This window comes from Labrus mixtus, chromosome 12 (assembly GCF_963584025.1).
Source record: "Labrus mixtus chromosome 12, fLabMix1.1, whole genome shotgun sequence".
Classification (NCBI taxonomy): Eukaryota; Metazoa; Chordata; class Actinopteri; order Labriformes; family Labridae; genus Labrus; species Labrus mixtus.
Genome location: NC_083623.1, coordinates 4,712,095 through 4,726,031, shown reverse-complemented (window position 1 = coordinate 4,726,031; position 13,937 = coordinate 4,712,095). Strand labels below are relative to the sequence as shown.

The following is a 13,937-nucleotide window of genomic DNA, read 5'->3' as shown; positions in this document are numbered from 1 at the left end:
CATATTTAAATACGTCATTTATTTATTTATATATTTGTAATGATGTTGGAAGATACACAGTTGTTGGTGTAATCCTCAGACGTGGTTTCCTGCTGCTCTGAACGAGACTTAACGAGAACTTCACGAGACTTGGCCAGAACCTGACGTCAGGCATGGAGCAAAGTTGAAGGACACGCCCACCCGGAAGCTCACTCAAATTTCCATGCGACCTCAAACAGAGCTGGCCAATCAGAGGAAAGTGGGCATGTGGGGAGAGGGAGCCTTAAAGGGACAGTAGCTAAAATTAACTTTAAATGAGTGATTATACTGACACCAGTTAAAGATAAATAAGAAGGTTTTTGAGCTACACATCTCACAGTGCTACTCAATAAGTGTCCCAGACTGACATGATTAATGATGAAAGTGAGGATAACAGATCTCCTTTAAAGAGATTTTTATCAATCCTTAATGTAAGAGTCATATACTCATATCTGCCTTTTCATTGTTCTTGATGTGGTAAGTCTTGTGATCACAGCGAGATAAGAGATATAAAAGAGTTTGAGTGTAAACAAGCGGACTTTATAGTTCTCGCTTGTCTTCACGTTCACCTCGACCAGCGTGGTGCAAACTGATTTACTGAATAAACAAACCTGTCGATCTCTAGGGAGCGTCGTTCTTAAAGTTCCCATGAAACAGCTTTATGTATTGTTTCCTTTAAAGGAGCTCTATTATACTCACATTATGTGTATCTATTTAAATATGGATCAGTAGAATAGATCTCCAGGAAGCTTCTCGTTGGGGACTCATCATGGCTAATGATTGTCATTTACAGTACCCAATGCTGCGGAGTTAAGAGAGCACGTAAACAACAACGCAGCGATGAGTCACAATTCAAGGAAGAGTTTCACTAAAGGGAAGAGAATACGAGTGAAGTATGAGTCATCAACAGGAAATATGAATGACACTGTCAGATAAATCCTTCAGTTAGCGGTTGTTTGAGACGATACTGGAACAGAGGTAACAGTCAGCAACCTGTTAAAAAAAAAACTTCAGAGGAACTTAAATAAAGAAGCCAAAGTTTGGAGCAGAATCAGATTTATTGTCCAGGTATGCTTACACACACACACACACACACAAGGAATTTAACTTCGGTGAACTGTGCTCTCTTATGTACAGGTGCAACATTAAATATCAACAATAAACAGAATAAGAAAAGACTAAATATGAAACAGTGCAGTGGTGAATAGTGCAAAAAGATGCTGAAGTAACATGATGATAAGTAAAATGCAGTTATGTGACAGATGGGTCGATTAATCAAAAGAGCAAAAATCAAAGAGTAAACCACAGTCTTTAAGTCGGTCTACGTTTCAAAAACTCAAATCTCAGCAAGTGTATTTATCACATTTCTACTCAAAAATAAAAGCCTCATTTACCTGACAGGTCCTGATAATCTTCTTATTCTGAGATTTTAGAAACAAGGAATTCAGCCTGAGATGCTTGTTATGAGTCAAATAATGCAGATGGAGGCATGTACATTTTACTCACATGTCTTAAAATAAGAAATTACATCTCGGGCTTCGGGGGAATTCACTAATCTGAGCTAGCCAATAGCCTGCTTGATCTTCACCTGCCTGCATTCAAACGGTGTGTGAGAGGAAAATGTGCACAAACTGACCCGAGCTAACCATCGCACATTAACATGAAGTAGCTGTTCTTCATGTTTGCAACATGCTCACATCAGCATCACAATGAAATTGCAGCTAATTGCGCAGGCCCCTAATGTTAAGCGGTGTTTGCTCATCACTCCGTCTGATCGTCACTGAGAGGGATAAAGTTGTGACGAGCAGTTTTCAGATCCTTCAAACGACGCTGGATATGTGCACGGCAGACCTCCATCGTATTTGTTGTTCCCGCAGCTGACTCAGACTGCAGCAGACTCCCCGTCAGACACTAATGACGCCCAAATCATAACTGTAATGACCTTATTATTAAAATGGGCTCTCTGCGTTGGCAACCCGCGTGGATGCCGCCATTGCTTTCAAATTTAAAGCGGCACTCTGTGAGAAAGAACAATTAAGCACGGGTATTTCTCTCCGCTGAGCCTCGCTGCTGCATTGGCAGCTCGCTGACAGCCGTTGCAAATCATGTTGGATGTTTATTTTCTTGGACTTTGTCTCGGCTGCGGGCTCAGCTACCAGCTGCAGCCTTTGAAGCTAGCTGGCCTTTAACCTTTTGTCTCTCCCCGTCTCCGTGTCACTGATCCTCTGCCCCCCCTCTCCCCCCCCCCTCCTCTCCTCTCCTCTGCCACCCATTATTCTTTAATTCTTTCTCTTTCACTCCACTACACCATTAATTCTTCCATCCTCATCCTCCTCTCTCTCTCTCGATCCCCTTTCATATGTTCCTTGCTGTGCGCTCATTTTTCCCGCCCTCAGATGTCGGGTGGCCCTGTTGACATGGACCCTCTCACCCAGCTGCTGCCCGGCCTGAGAGGCCCGAGCGGGGCCAAGCAGGGCGGCGAGGATCCAACAACCCCTGGAGGAGGCCCCCAGCTACACTCTCCGGCCCCCCAACGCCCAGCTCAGCTCCAGTCCCCCGTGCCTCAGCTCCAGTCCCCCCTGTCCCAGCAGCCCCAGACCCTTCCCCAGTTGCATTCGCCGTCACCGCAGCTCCACTCCCCCTCCCCCCAGCTCAAACTGCAGTCGCCCACTCAGCTGCAGCCCGGTGAGGCCAGCACTCCCCGCAACGTCAATGTGAAGAGAGAGCCTCCAGGCACTCCTAACCGAGGTACAGTTTCAACACAGGAGGGTGGGGGGGGGGGGGGGGCATTAAGAAGAGGGGAGAGTTAAACATAATATACTACCTCTGGACCCTGAAGTGCAGTCTCAATATTTAGGCAAGGCTGCTTTTATTTCTACAACATATTTCAAACACAGGGAGAATTTAAAGAGCAAACCGACGTGTTTTAATAACATGCATTCAAAAGTCTTAAAGTCACTTTTAGAGGAATAAAAAATTAAATGTTAAATATGATGAAATAAAAATGCAGTTTCAGTTTTTTTCTAATATTAAAGAAGAATCACTGAGGGCATGCACTCACTTTTAATGATGTCGAGAGGACAGTAACAGTAAATATGCAAAAGAAGAATAAATATTAAGAGTGATAACAAACAACACAATCAGAAAAGAAACATTAGACAGATGTTTAAAATCATCCGTAGGTACAGATGTGTGACGTTCTGATGCATGTTGTAAAGTGTTTCCTGTGAATGCAGCAGGAAAGCTAAACTGATTTATTTTCAAAATAAAGTATTTCCTTGTGGGATTTCAAGAATCTGCAAGAAACTACGTAAAGCGTGTTGAGTCTGGATTAACAAGGAGGTGATATATCAAGGCTTTTTACCACTTAAGGCTTTATACACGGGGGGGCACGGGTAGCCTAGGGGTCTGTCGGCACGCCATGTGCAGAGGCTGAAAATAAACTAATGTTTTGTTGTTGTAATTTCTTATTGTATTATTTTATTTTCAGTATTAGTGGTGGTATTTGATTTATTCATTCATATATGAGACTACAGATTTGAGTCTTGATGCCCTCTAGTGGCAAAATGTCAGCATTGCAGTTTCAATCAACACAAAAATGACTTTAATTCAGACAGTTTTATTAATCCCATTGGTTTAGAGCTGCTTGAACATTTAAGATATAAATAAAACACAGAGACTTACAGACGACAACACATTATGCATAAGAGCTACAGATATGAAATAGTCGTCTCCCATCTTGTCGTGTTTGTTGTGACTGTTCCTCACCTGTCTGCGCCCTGTGTGTTCCTGTCCCTCAGGTCTCAGTGATGGCGGCCCGCCCTCCGTCTGCAGCCTCCAGAGTCAGTCATCCTTTGATTTCTGCAGCCCGCCCACTCCAGGCCAGACTCAGGCCCAGGGACAGGGAGACCTCTACCAGACCCCCAAAGACAGCAGCCCCTTTCCTGAGGCGGAAATCATCAACCCCTTCAGTTCGAGCACTGGTACTTAGGAAACCATCAAACTGTCATATTTATGTTTTGAGAAGTGGAAAAAACTGTGGGAACTTAGTTCAGTCGTAACTTGACACACAAACTCTTCAGCAGCAGGGGAGCTTTGTTGAGCTGAACTCTATAGTCTGAAAGTCTGAATGCTCTACTGCGTGAATGACCTCTCTCAGTATCAGCACTGGGTGTGGTCGGACTGTATTCTGTTACATATATGACCCTATGCGTGATAAAGATTTTCTCTATGCTGTAGACGAGGGCACGGCTATACTACACGAATAAAGCAAGGTGAAAATGTGGCATCAAAGGCAGGATTTTTTAGTTGCTGTTAAGTTATACGAGGCACTACTTCATGATTTAATAATAACTGTTTAATCTGATTGCTGTGAATTTTCTTCCTTTAAATTGTGATTTTAAAAACTCTGTTTCAGGCTTATCTAAGATGGATGTGGGAGACTCCCAGTTCCAGCCTCTGGCCCTGTCTGATACCTTGACCTTTGACGGTCTTGGAACACCTTTACAAGCTCCCTTATCGTCACCTCAAGAGTAAGTAGTGCTGCACTCCACCCAACCCACTCACCCGTTTTATAATTTTTGCTGAAGTTGCGGTAGTAAAATGCACCAAGTGTTTCAAAGACGTAGGCGAGCTGTGTGCGCTGAGACGCTTTGTTTTCTGTGTGCGAGCAGGCAGTGTGTTCCCTGCACGCTGGACGAAGTGCTGGGCCCTCCGACCACACCCGAGGGACGAAACGATGAGAAGGCTCTGCTGGAGCAGCTCGTCTCCTTCCTCAGTGGGACTGATGAGAGTGAACTGGCTGAGCTGGATAAAGCCCTGGGGATCGACAAACTGGTACAGGTGAGTGCATCATAGAGAAGAGGAGCAGTCGTTTAGAAGATGTGTTTGAGCATGAAGAGGTGAGGAAAGGTTCTGATAATGATTCATTTCAGGTTAATTAGCTGTTGGAGAGAGCTGGCTCTTATGGTTTATTTTCAGGACAAACTCAGGGAACAGTTTTCCAAACTTGAAAAATAAAAATTTAGTGGCATGGCGATGAAACATTTTTATTTACAGTAAAAAAAACACAAAATTAATTTGTGATTTTCCTCTCCCCAGGGCGGCTGCTTTGACCCTTTGCCCCAAACCTTTCCAACCCAGCAGCCCACTGCCTCCCCCGTCACCTTGGACCCTAAACTTCCCACCTACCCCACCCAGTTCACAGCAGCTCCACCAGCTCAGTTCCCTCCAGAGCTGGCCACCGTGGGGCCACAGGGTCTGGGCTTCGGAGCACCTCGTGCGGCGTTCCCTGCTGGGGTGACGGGCATGGGGCTGAGGCCGGGAATGACACGTCCACAGGGGGTGAACCCCGGGCTGAGGCTGCCACCCAACCAGCTGCGCCTGCAGCTGCAGCAGAGACTGCAGGGCCCACAGCAGGTGAGGAGGCGGAGGTGGTGGTTTGTGTTGACTTTGTGTGATCTTGAAGGGAGTGGATCAAAGTTGGTGTTGCTTGTAATGCATTAAAGGTGACATATTCTCCTCCTCTTCAACCAGTTTAAATAAGTCTCAGAGCTCCTCAAAACATGTGTGTGAAGTTTCTTGTTGTAAATCCACTCTGATCCTGTATTTGATCATGTCTATAAACCCCTCTATTTCAGCCCTGCTCAGAACAGGCTGTTTCTGTGTCTGTACCTTTAAATATGTAAATGAGCTGTGTCTGACCACGCCCCCTCTCTGGAAGGGGATGTGGCTCGGGCTTCTCTCGCTCCATGTCCTATTGTTTACGGTGAGAAGGCAGACTCAGAGGGCAGAACAAACACCTAGCTGTGGGAGTGTCACCCACCTGGGGGAGGGGTTACTGCCCTTTGTGATGTCATGAAGGGAAAATCTCCAAACGGCCTGTTTGAGCACACATTTTCTGAAAAGTGGAGCAGGGAAAAGACGCAGAGGATGAACTTTTCTCATATTTGTGGGGTTTGTAGACACACTAGAGACACATGTTAGAGTTAGAGGAACATGGTGAAGAGGATTTTGTATAATATGTGACCTTTTAAACTTTTCTCTTCTATATGTGCTTTCATGTTTTCTTTACACACTTTTCTCTTTGCTCTTTGCTGTGAGAGACACCAGGCAACTAACTAAAGAGACTCAACCTCTACAACTTGTGCCTTACTTCGCAGTTGACCCTGAAATGCAGTCGGACATCTCCCTTAATGAACATGAGCCCTTCACTTTCACTCGTAATCCTTTAAGTAGACCCCAGTTTCTCAGAGCTGTGATGAATAACACTAAATTTCTTATCACTTAATGTGTCAGAATGTATCCTACTAAGCCAAGTGACTCTTTTGATTTGATGTTTTCAAATATTGATTGAAAAGCTCTTAAAGAACTCTCCACTTCCCTCCTCTCTAATATTTGATTTCCTCTGCTCTTCTGTTTCCATCCCTCCTGTAGTATTTTGTCAGTTACCTCGTTTGTTTTCTCTCTCGTTAAAAACACGGTCTACTCTTTACTCTTGTTTTCAACACCTGTCCCTGTTCCTGTCCTGTCCTGTGCTGACCTCTGCTTATGTCTGTGTGTGTGTTTTTTTTTCTCTCCTCCAGCTCCAGAACAGGATGGCAGGCATCACCCAGTTTCCAGGAGGAGCTCAGCATGTGAACATAGGGATTCGTCAGGGGGTTCAACAACCTCAAATGCCCTCACAGGTGAGTCAGACAGGGCGGCGTGATCGCCATTCATCGAGATGATCAGCTACTTAAAAAGTCTGTGTACATATATATTCAACTAATGAGCTGAAACATACACTCTGAGCTTCTTTAACAAATATGTTCTATATTTACTGTGATTTAAATAACCCTGAAGACGTGTTAGTAGTGACAGCCTCAGACTGAAGAGAGCAGTGATTACTGTTATTTAAATATTGATGATTCTTTTCACCCGTGACTTTCATGAAATCTCCAATGAAAAGGCCAAACTGTACTGCAGCAGGTAGAGTACTCAGTGGCTTAAGCACAATAACATCCCAAAGAATTTCAAACCAAGAAAAGCCAAAGATTTTGATTAATCCGGTGACATTAGTCTGGCAGCCAGAAATGTGACTGCCAGAATTATTTCAAGATTGTCTCAGCACAAAAAAAAAATCAAAACATGAGCAGCTTTGTTTTTAGTAGCAGTTAACAGTCCGCATCAGAAGATCAAACAATTCATAACAGACGTTATCTCAAGACACTTTAGAAAAGAGCAGCAAGACCCGACATGAACCCACCATGAGCACAACACTTACCAACATTTAGCTAAGTTACAGTGGCAAGAAAAAAACTTCCTTTTAAGAGAAAGAAATCTTGAGCAAAACCAGACATGATGAACTGCGCTGGGCTTGAAAAAATGGGATAGTGGACGATGCAGGAAGAAGGATCGGGACAAACTGGGGGGTGGTCCATAGCAGCAGCCTGCCCCCACCAACCAACCTGATGAAACTGCGTCACTTTAGTTATGGGATAACTGATTTTGTTATTCTGTATTCAATTTCATTTCATTAATTTATTGCCTGAATAAATGTTGTATTTCATTTTTCATTTTTTTAAACCAGTAGGAATGTTAAGTTAAATCCTTGATGTATAAATCTCTTTTTATATTCTACATGCTTATTTATGTATCTATTCTTATATTGTTTTATTTGCTCTGATAACCTGCTGCTGTAACACCACAATTTCCCAGTTTGGGATCAATAAAGTAATTCTATTCTAAACAGTTTAATTCAGAATGCACTTGGTGCTTTTTCAAATGTCTTTTCTCAGCAGCCTCCGCTGAACGCCCAGATGCTGGCCCAGCGTCAGAGAGAGCTCTACAGCATCCAGCACCGGCAGCGCCAGCTCTTTCAGCAGAAGGTCATGCTGATGAGACAGAACCTGGCGGGCACTCCGACCGGAGCCGTCGGGACCATCGGAACCGTCCGAGTCCCGAAAGGTTCCCCAACAACGCCTCAACCACCGCCGCCGCCGCAGCAGCAGCAACAACAACAACAACAGTTCAGCTTCCCACCAGGGTACAGCCCCATGACGGGAAAATCCCCTACCTCACCGAGTCACTTCAGCCCCATGAGCGGGAGTCCTCTGGACAACAAACTGACCGCCAGAGTTCCTCTCAGTAACCAGACGCTGATTGGCGCCGTGCAGGGTCCGTTCAACAGCAGCGTGAACCCGTCTCTGCAGCAGGGTCTGTTTCAGCAGTTTGGAGGGTCTGGTGAGTTCAAATAATCCAGTTACCGTTTGCCTCTGCCGACGTCTATGAAATATTAAGACCTCGCTGTTTCTCTTCCAAAGCTTTAGTCCAGCAGGACCCACCTTTCCCTCCCGAGATGAGCCCGACCAGCCCGCTACTGTCACCTCAAAACTCCGCCTCCCAGAGTCCTCTGCTCCAGCAAGCCCCGCCTCCTGGCTACCAGTCACCAGAAATGAAGAGCTGGCAACAGACGGGCGTGGCCAGCAACAGGTGAGGCCGTCTTCACATCGTTTAGAGCTAACTTTGTTATTATTTACATTATAATTTTAACATCTGTTGTTGTCGTTCTTCAGCCTGTTCAGTCAGTCAGGACAGAGCGCAGGGCAGGCTTTCGGCCAGCAGGGGGTTTACAACAACATGAGCATCACCGTCTCCATGGCCGGAGGCTCGGGCGCCGTCGGCTCGTTACCTCCCATGGGGCAGACGGTCGGCTTGAGCAACAGTAACCTCAGCAACGTCGCCTCGGTGTGCAGCGACCAGCAGGTGGGTGACCTTTGAACCTGCACGACCTGAAAGTATCATAACGCTGTCATCCATCAGGCCAAACTTTTAGTCTGCAGGAGACAAGTTTCTGTTCCATAAAGTTAGAGTGTAGGTCACCATCAGAACGCAGAAATCACATCACCATGGAGTTTTTGTTCACTGTTGGCGGCTGGTCAATTGAGGACACCAGGGCACCGTTTAACCACTCCTAAAGAGAAGAATGACAGACCTCCAAGATATTTCTAAATTAGTTTGAGATATAATCAAATATGTAAACTTGTAAAAAGGCCGTCATTGAGTATAAATGTATAGCCATCAAAATGTGGATTTAAGGTGAGCTGGTGGTGCAGTGGTTGGTGGGCGCGTCCCATGTGTGGAGGCTGTAGTCCCGGGTTCGAATCCGGCCTGTAGCTCCTTTCCTGCATGTCGTTCCCCTCTCTCTCTCTCTTTCTCCCTGATTTCCAGCTCTATCCACTGTCCTATCTCTCCAATAAAGACACAAAAAGCCCAAAAATAAATCTGGATGTGGATTTAAAATGTTCTACTTGTCTAAAAGTGTTTCTGGTTTTGGGGGCGCAAATCTATGCGTCATGGGCAACGTCAGCGGCAAAGACTTCTGTAAATCAGTGAACAACAGAAAACTCAAAATCTGAAGAAAAAAAATCTAAATCCAAAACAAAAAACAAATTTACAGAATTTACATTTTTAGACACTTCAAATCCATTATTACCCCTTTACCTTTTCTGAAGATTATTTCCTTTTTAATATAGATGGAAATAACAGGAGCAAAATGTACTGTTTCATACTGAAACATTTAGAAGTGACACAAAATACAGCAAGTGGTTTTCCCAGGGTGCTCAGGAAGTGGCACCTCTCCAGCTCCCTTTTTTGTTTTTAACCTTTATTTCACCAGGAAACGCTCCCTGGGATTAAAAATGACCTTTTCAAAAACGTTCTGTCAACAGAAAATATTTACAGACGTGAAGCGAGATACTCGACAATGACACGTAAAAAGATAACGAGTGAAAGCAGGAAGTGTTCGTACTGATGATGTCGTGTATCTCTGTGTCTGCAGGTGCAGCAGGTTCAGGTGTTCGCAGACGTCCAGTGCACCGTCAACCTGGTGGGCGGCGACTCCTACCTGAACCAGGGCCCCATCGGCGCCGCCGCCGCCTCCCAGAAGGGCCCCGCGCCCCCGGGCTCCCAACAGAACAACCAGGCCCAGCAGAAGAGCCTCCTCCAGCAGCTGCTCACCGAGTGACGGCCCCCCCGCCCGCTCTCCAGCTCTGCTGCTCTACCCTCTCTACTTCTCACTTCTACGCCTCCTCCTCGGAGGTCGGTGCACCAGACCCATTGCTGTCTCTGTCTCACCTTTTTGGATGGAAGGATGGATGTTTGGACGGGCCTCAGCCACGACGGCTCGGAGAGGTCGGCGGCGGCGGTCGTCGGGCCTCGTCACATCTGTGCGGCATTGGTGGATTCGGGGGGGCCCGGTTTGTTTGAAACCGCCCCCAAGAACTTAACGGAAAAGACTCAAGTCAGAAGGAGCAGCAGTGTATTTAAAACCTGCCTGTCTAATCTGTCTGACAACCTGTCTGTCTGCCTCAGCCTATTAAAGGCAGTGTTGTCTTGCTGCTCATTCCTCGGTGACCTACTTCCTGCTTCCTGACCCAAGAAAACAAACCGCGACATCATTTGTAGATTTGCCAAGTTGTCGTCACTGTCAAATCAGGGCCGGCCTCCTCCTCCTCTTTTTTTGTTGTTGTTGTTGTTGTTGTTGTTGTTGTTTGTTTTTCTTTCTCTGCTGGACCGTCGCGGCAGCAGCAGCAGCAGCAGCAGCAGTGCATCTTGGGAGCATGAGTTCCAGCGTACAGCTGAGAGCTCTTTTAACGTGTGGGATTATCCCACACATCAGCAGCACCTCTGGCTTTTTTTTTTTTTTTTTTTTTTTTTAAATTAGAGTTTTTTCTCCGACCTGTCTCTCAGCGATGTGGGAATGTTTTAAGGTTTCAGACCTCTGTGGCATTGTGGGATAGAAGCTCAGTATCAGCTGGTTCTGAGACTGTCTCTCTCTATCAGCTACAGTGCCTGGTGGAAGTTTGAGTTTTTCCCGAGCTCTGCTTCTTCTTCTTCTTCTTCTTCTTCTTCTTCTACTACTACATATTATTCTATCTCCTGTTTTTATTTTTTTTTGGTGGAATTGTTTTTGTTTTAAAAAAAAAAAAAAATCTTCTGCTCTCACCGTCATCATCATCTTCATCTTCATGATCATCAGAACAAGCTTTGACAACAGCCAGAACGGAGACGGATTAATGGATGGATGGGATGGGATGGGAGACAGACGGGATGCTGCTCAGTTTGGAACTTATGTGTGTTTCTTCCCCCGACAGGAGGAAGTTTTTATTTTTTATTATTTTTCAAAGTATAAAAAGAAAATGAGACTGTTATAATTATTTAACTGTCTGTCCGTCACATTTTACCCCTCACCTCAGCAGCTGTGAATACAGAGCCCTGTTGGGTTCTCTCTCTCTCTCTCTCTCTCTCTCTCTCTCTTTCATGCTCTCTCTCGGCCTATCAGTGTTGTTTGCCATGTTGTGCACCATGCAGGCGGGTAGTATTGTACAGAACAGAAGGACAAAGACTTTGGGGGGGGGGCGAGCTCACTCTTCTCTTGTAACTGCTTTCCTCTGAGAAAAAGAAAAAGAAAAGAAAAGTGTAATTAATTGATGACTCAGAACAGCAAAACGATGTATAATGTGATTCGATCCAGGTTTCTTATTTTCCTTTTTTAAGTTTCCTTTCATTTTTAATTCTAAGAACGTCACCTCGTAGATCATTTTTTATTTCGGCGTCACGATATTGTAAAAAAAAAAAAAAAAAAACGCTACACGAGGAGGAAGTCAATCCAACTTCTGAAATGTGAAAAGTTAAATTTGATTTTTTTTTTAAAAACACGGCTAGGTTTTGCTTCAGCACGACAAGAAGCCACGACTTTCTGAACAGGAAAGAAAAGAAAAAAAACGGAGGTGTTTGCTTTCTCTTGTGGTGACCAGGGAGCCATCTTCTCTCGCGTTCCTTTTTTTCTTCTTCTTATGTACAATTCTTTCAAGAGACAGTACATGTGTTGTAACCATTGTATTAAAAAAAAAGTCAAAGACAAAGTCAAACAATACCTCAAACTGCGCTCTTTGCCGCGATCGCGCGACCTTTGTTGATGCTGACGGTACTTAGCCGCATCGACATTGCACACACGGTCGCGGCAAACATCCAGCTCTCTGGGGAATTGTTTCCTATATAATGACATTTAAGTAGAGGCTTTAGTAATAGAAGTTCCTAACAATGATGTGATGGATCATTCATTTCCAGATGTCATGAAGTTGAATCCAAACCGGGGCGGGGTTGAGTCGCCAAAAAAAAAAAATTCTTTCATTTCTCCTGCAGACCTGTTTTTTTTTTTTTCTACGTTTTTTGGGATTCAACCCTCCCCTCCTTCCACCTCTGGTTCCCTGATGAAGACTTCACTCCACTGGTGACAAACACACACACACACACACACACACACACAGTTTTCTGTTGACTACTGTTGCTCAGTCAGACACTGTGTCTCTCTGTTAACAATCAAAGAAAAAGACCCACACACATCCGCTTCTTATCGTGCATCAGGAAACTAGAAACCCTGCCGTGATGCTGCCTCTAAATATCCTCTTTGAATTAAAGTCAAGATACACCATCCAAGTGGAATATTAAAGCCTGCTTTGGGCTCATTCTGACGACCAAACAACGATACAGTCGGTGAAGGATCCCGTCAACATGGACTTGTTTTCGCTTCTGTAACCCCTCCCACAAGACTCACTTTTAAACTCAATCTCAGCACTTTCCTGAATCTACCTTAGTGTGTATGTCACCTTAATGTAACTAAACTTATACCTCAAAGCTTACTGGTGAAATCAAGTGTCCACACGCCTGCCAAGGGCCACATGCAGGGAGGTCACCAGAGGGTCAAAAGTCATTTCAGTGAGGAAAAACGATGTTGAGTTTTTAACCACGCTTTGGTGCAGCTGCAGCTTCTCTCTCCTGCTCCTTCTGCTGTCTGCATGTTGGAGCTGAACGAGGCGCGAGCTGACGCACATGCGGAATCTCGATGGCCTCCCTAAACCCTGACCCCTGACCCCTGACCCCTTACGGACTTAATTGACGACACCTGGAACGAGATCGAGTGCACGAGGCTGCATGGGCTCCAAATGGTTTTAATGCCAATAAGACAGCACTTTGAGACTTCTCTGTAACCATGACGACACGTGGCATGTGGCATTAGGTTGTTTTTTTTTTTTACTTTACTCGCTATACATGATATGTACCTTTTCTCCGTTGACGCCAGCTGCATTAAATAGTGTTAGCATTAGGCTAACTAAAGAGCTAGTATGCGGCCTTGTTTACAAGGAGTCAGTCAACCATCCAACACTTTTTATTGAATTTGGCCGCTAAGATTTGTGCTTGACTGGTGGATATTTCATCTTCCTGTCACCTTGGCTTGTGACTCAACCGTTAATTTAAAATCCTGTTGGCGTGAGAAAAACATTCTAGTCCGGTTTAGAGTGATCATCTTTGATCTCACTACATCGACAGCAGAAAACAGAGCACCTCACATCTGAGGAGATCTGTGTTTTCAGAAACCATTTTCTGCTTTTCTGTTTCACTACATTTCAGCACTTTATCTTTGGTTATTGACATTAAACACGAGGGTCTGTGAGGAATGATCAGCAGTGAGGTGAAAGTCTGAAACTTAGCAGTGAGAGTGTAGTATCGGTACTCAGTGTGTGAGTGTTTGTGTCGATCAGAGATGACACACTAATAGAAAGTAAAGGTTGTGTGGATTTCCGTTGAAGAGATGATCTCATTAAAAAACTTTTTTGATTGCTTGCTTGTTTGACAAAACATCAAATGAAATACGATGTTTGTAGGAACGTCATCAGAGCCAGAATATCTGTCAGAACTCACCCACCCACCTGTGCACTAAGGTCAAACACCCTACACCTGCTGTCTGTCCTGCAGACTCATTTTAAGACTCGTGCGTTTCAGGTCATAGCACCAATCCTCTGGAATTCCTCGCTCACCTCACTACGTCTTTGTGACTCGGTTGAGTCTTTTTTAAAAAACAGTTAAAAACGTTGATG

The 13,937-nt window shown here is 44.8% G+C and overlaps 1 protein-coding gene across 1 annotated transcript in view; it reads left to right on the top strand.

The window, feature by feature from the left end:
- Positions 1 to 13,634, top strand: part of ncoa1 (nuclear receptor coactivator 1) — a 59,095-nt gene extending 45,461 nt beyond the window's left edge. Inside the window, exons 13-22 of the mRNA XM_061051614.1 lie at positions 2,415 to 2,766; positions 3,819 to 4,001; positions 4,436 to 4,550; positions 4,692 to 4,860; positions 5,119 to 5,436; positions 6,603 to 6,704; positions 7,797 to 8,241; positions 8,322 to 8,490; positions 8,574 to 8,763; positions 9,839 to 13,634. Of these exons, the coding sequence (XP_060907597.1) occupies positions 2,415 to 2,766; positions 3,819 to 4,001; positions 4,436 to 4,550; positions 4,692 to 4,860; positions 5,119 to 5,436; positions 6,603 to 6,704; positions 7,797 to 8,241; positions 8,322 to 8,490; positions 8,574 to 8,763; positions 9,839 to 10,024 (2,229 nt within the window). The 3' untranslated portion in view covers positions 10,025 to 13,634. The remainder of the gene's footprint in view (positions 1 to 2,414; positions 2,767 to 3,818; positions 4,002 to 4,435; positions 4,551 to 4,691; positions 4,861 to 5,118; positions 5,437 to 6,602; positions 6,705 to 7,796; positions 8,242 to 8,321; positions 8,491 to 8,573; positions 8,764 to 9,838) is intronic.
- The last annotated feature ends 303 nt before the right edge of the window (positions 13,635 to 13,937 follow it).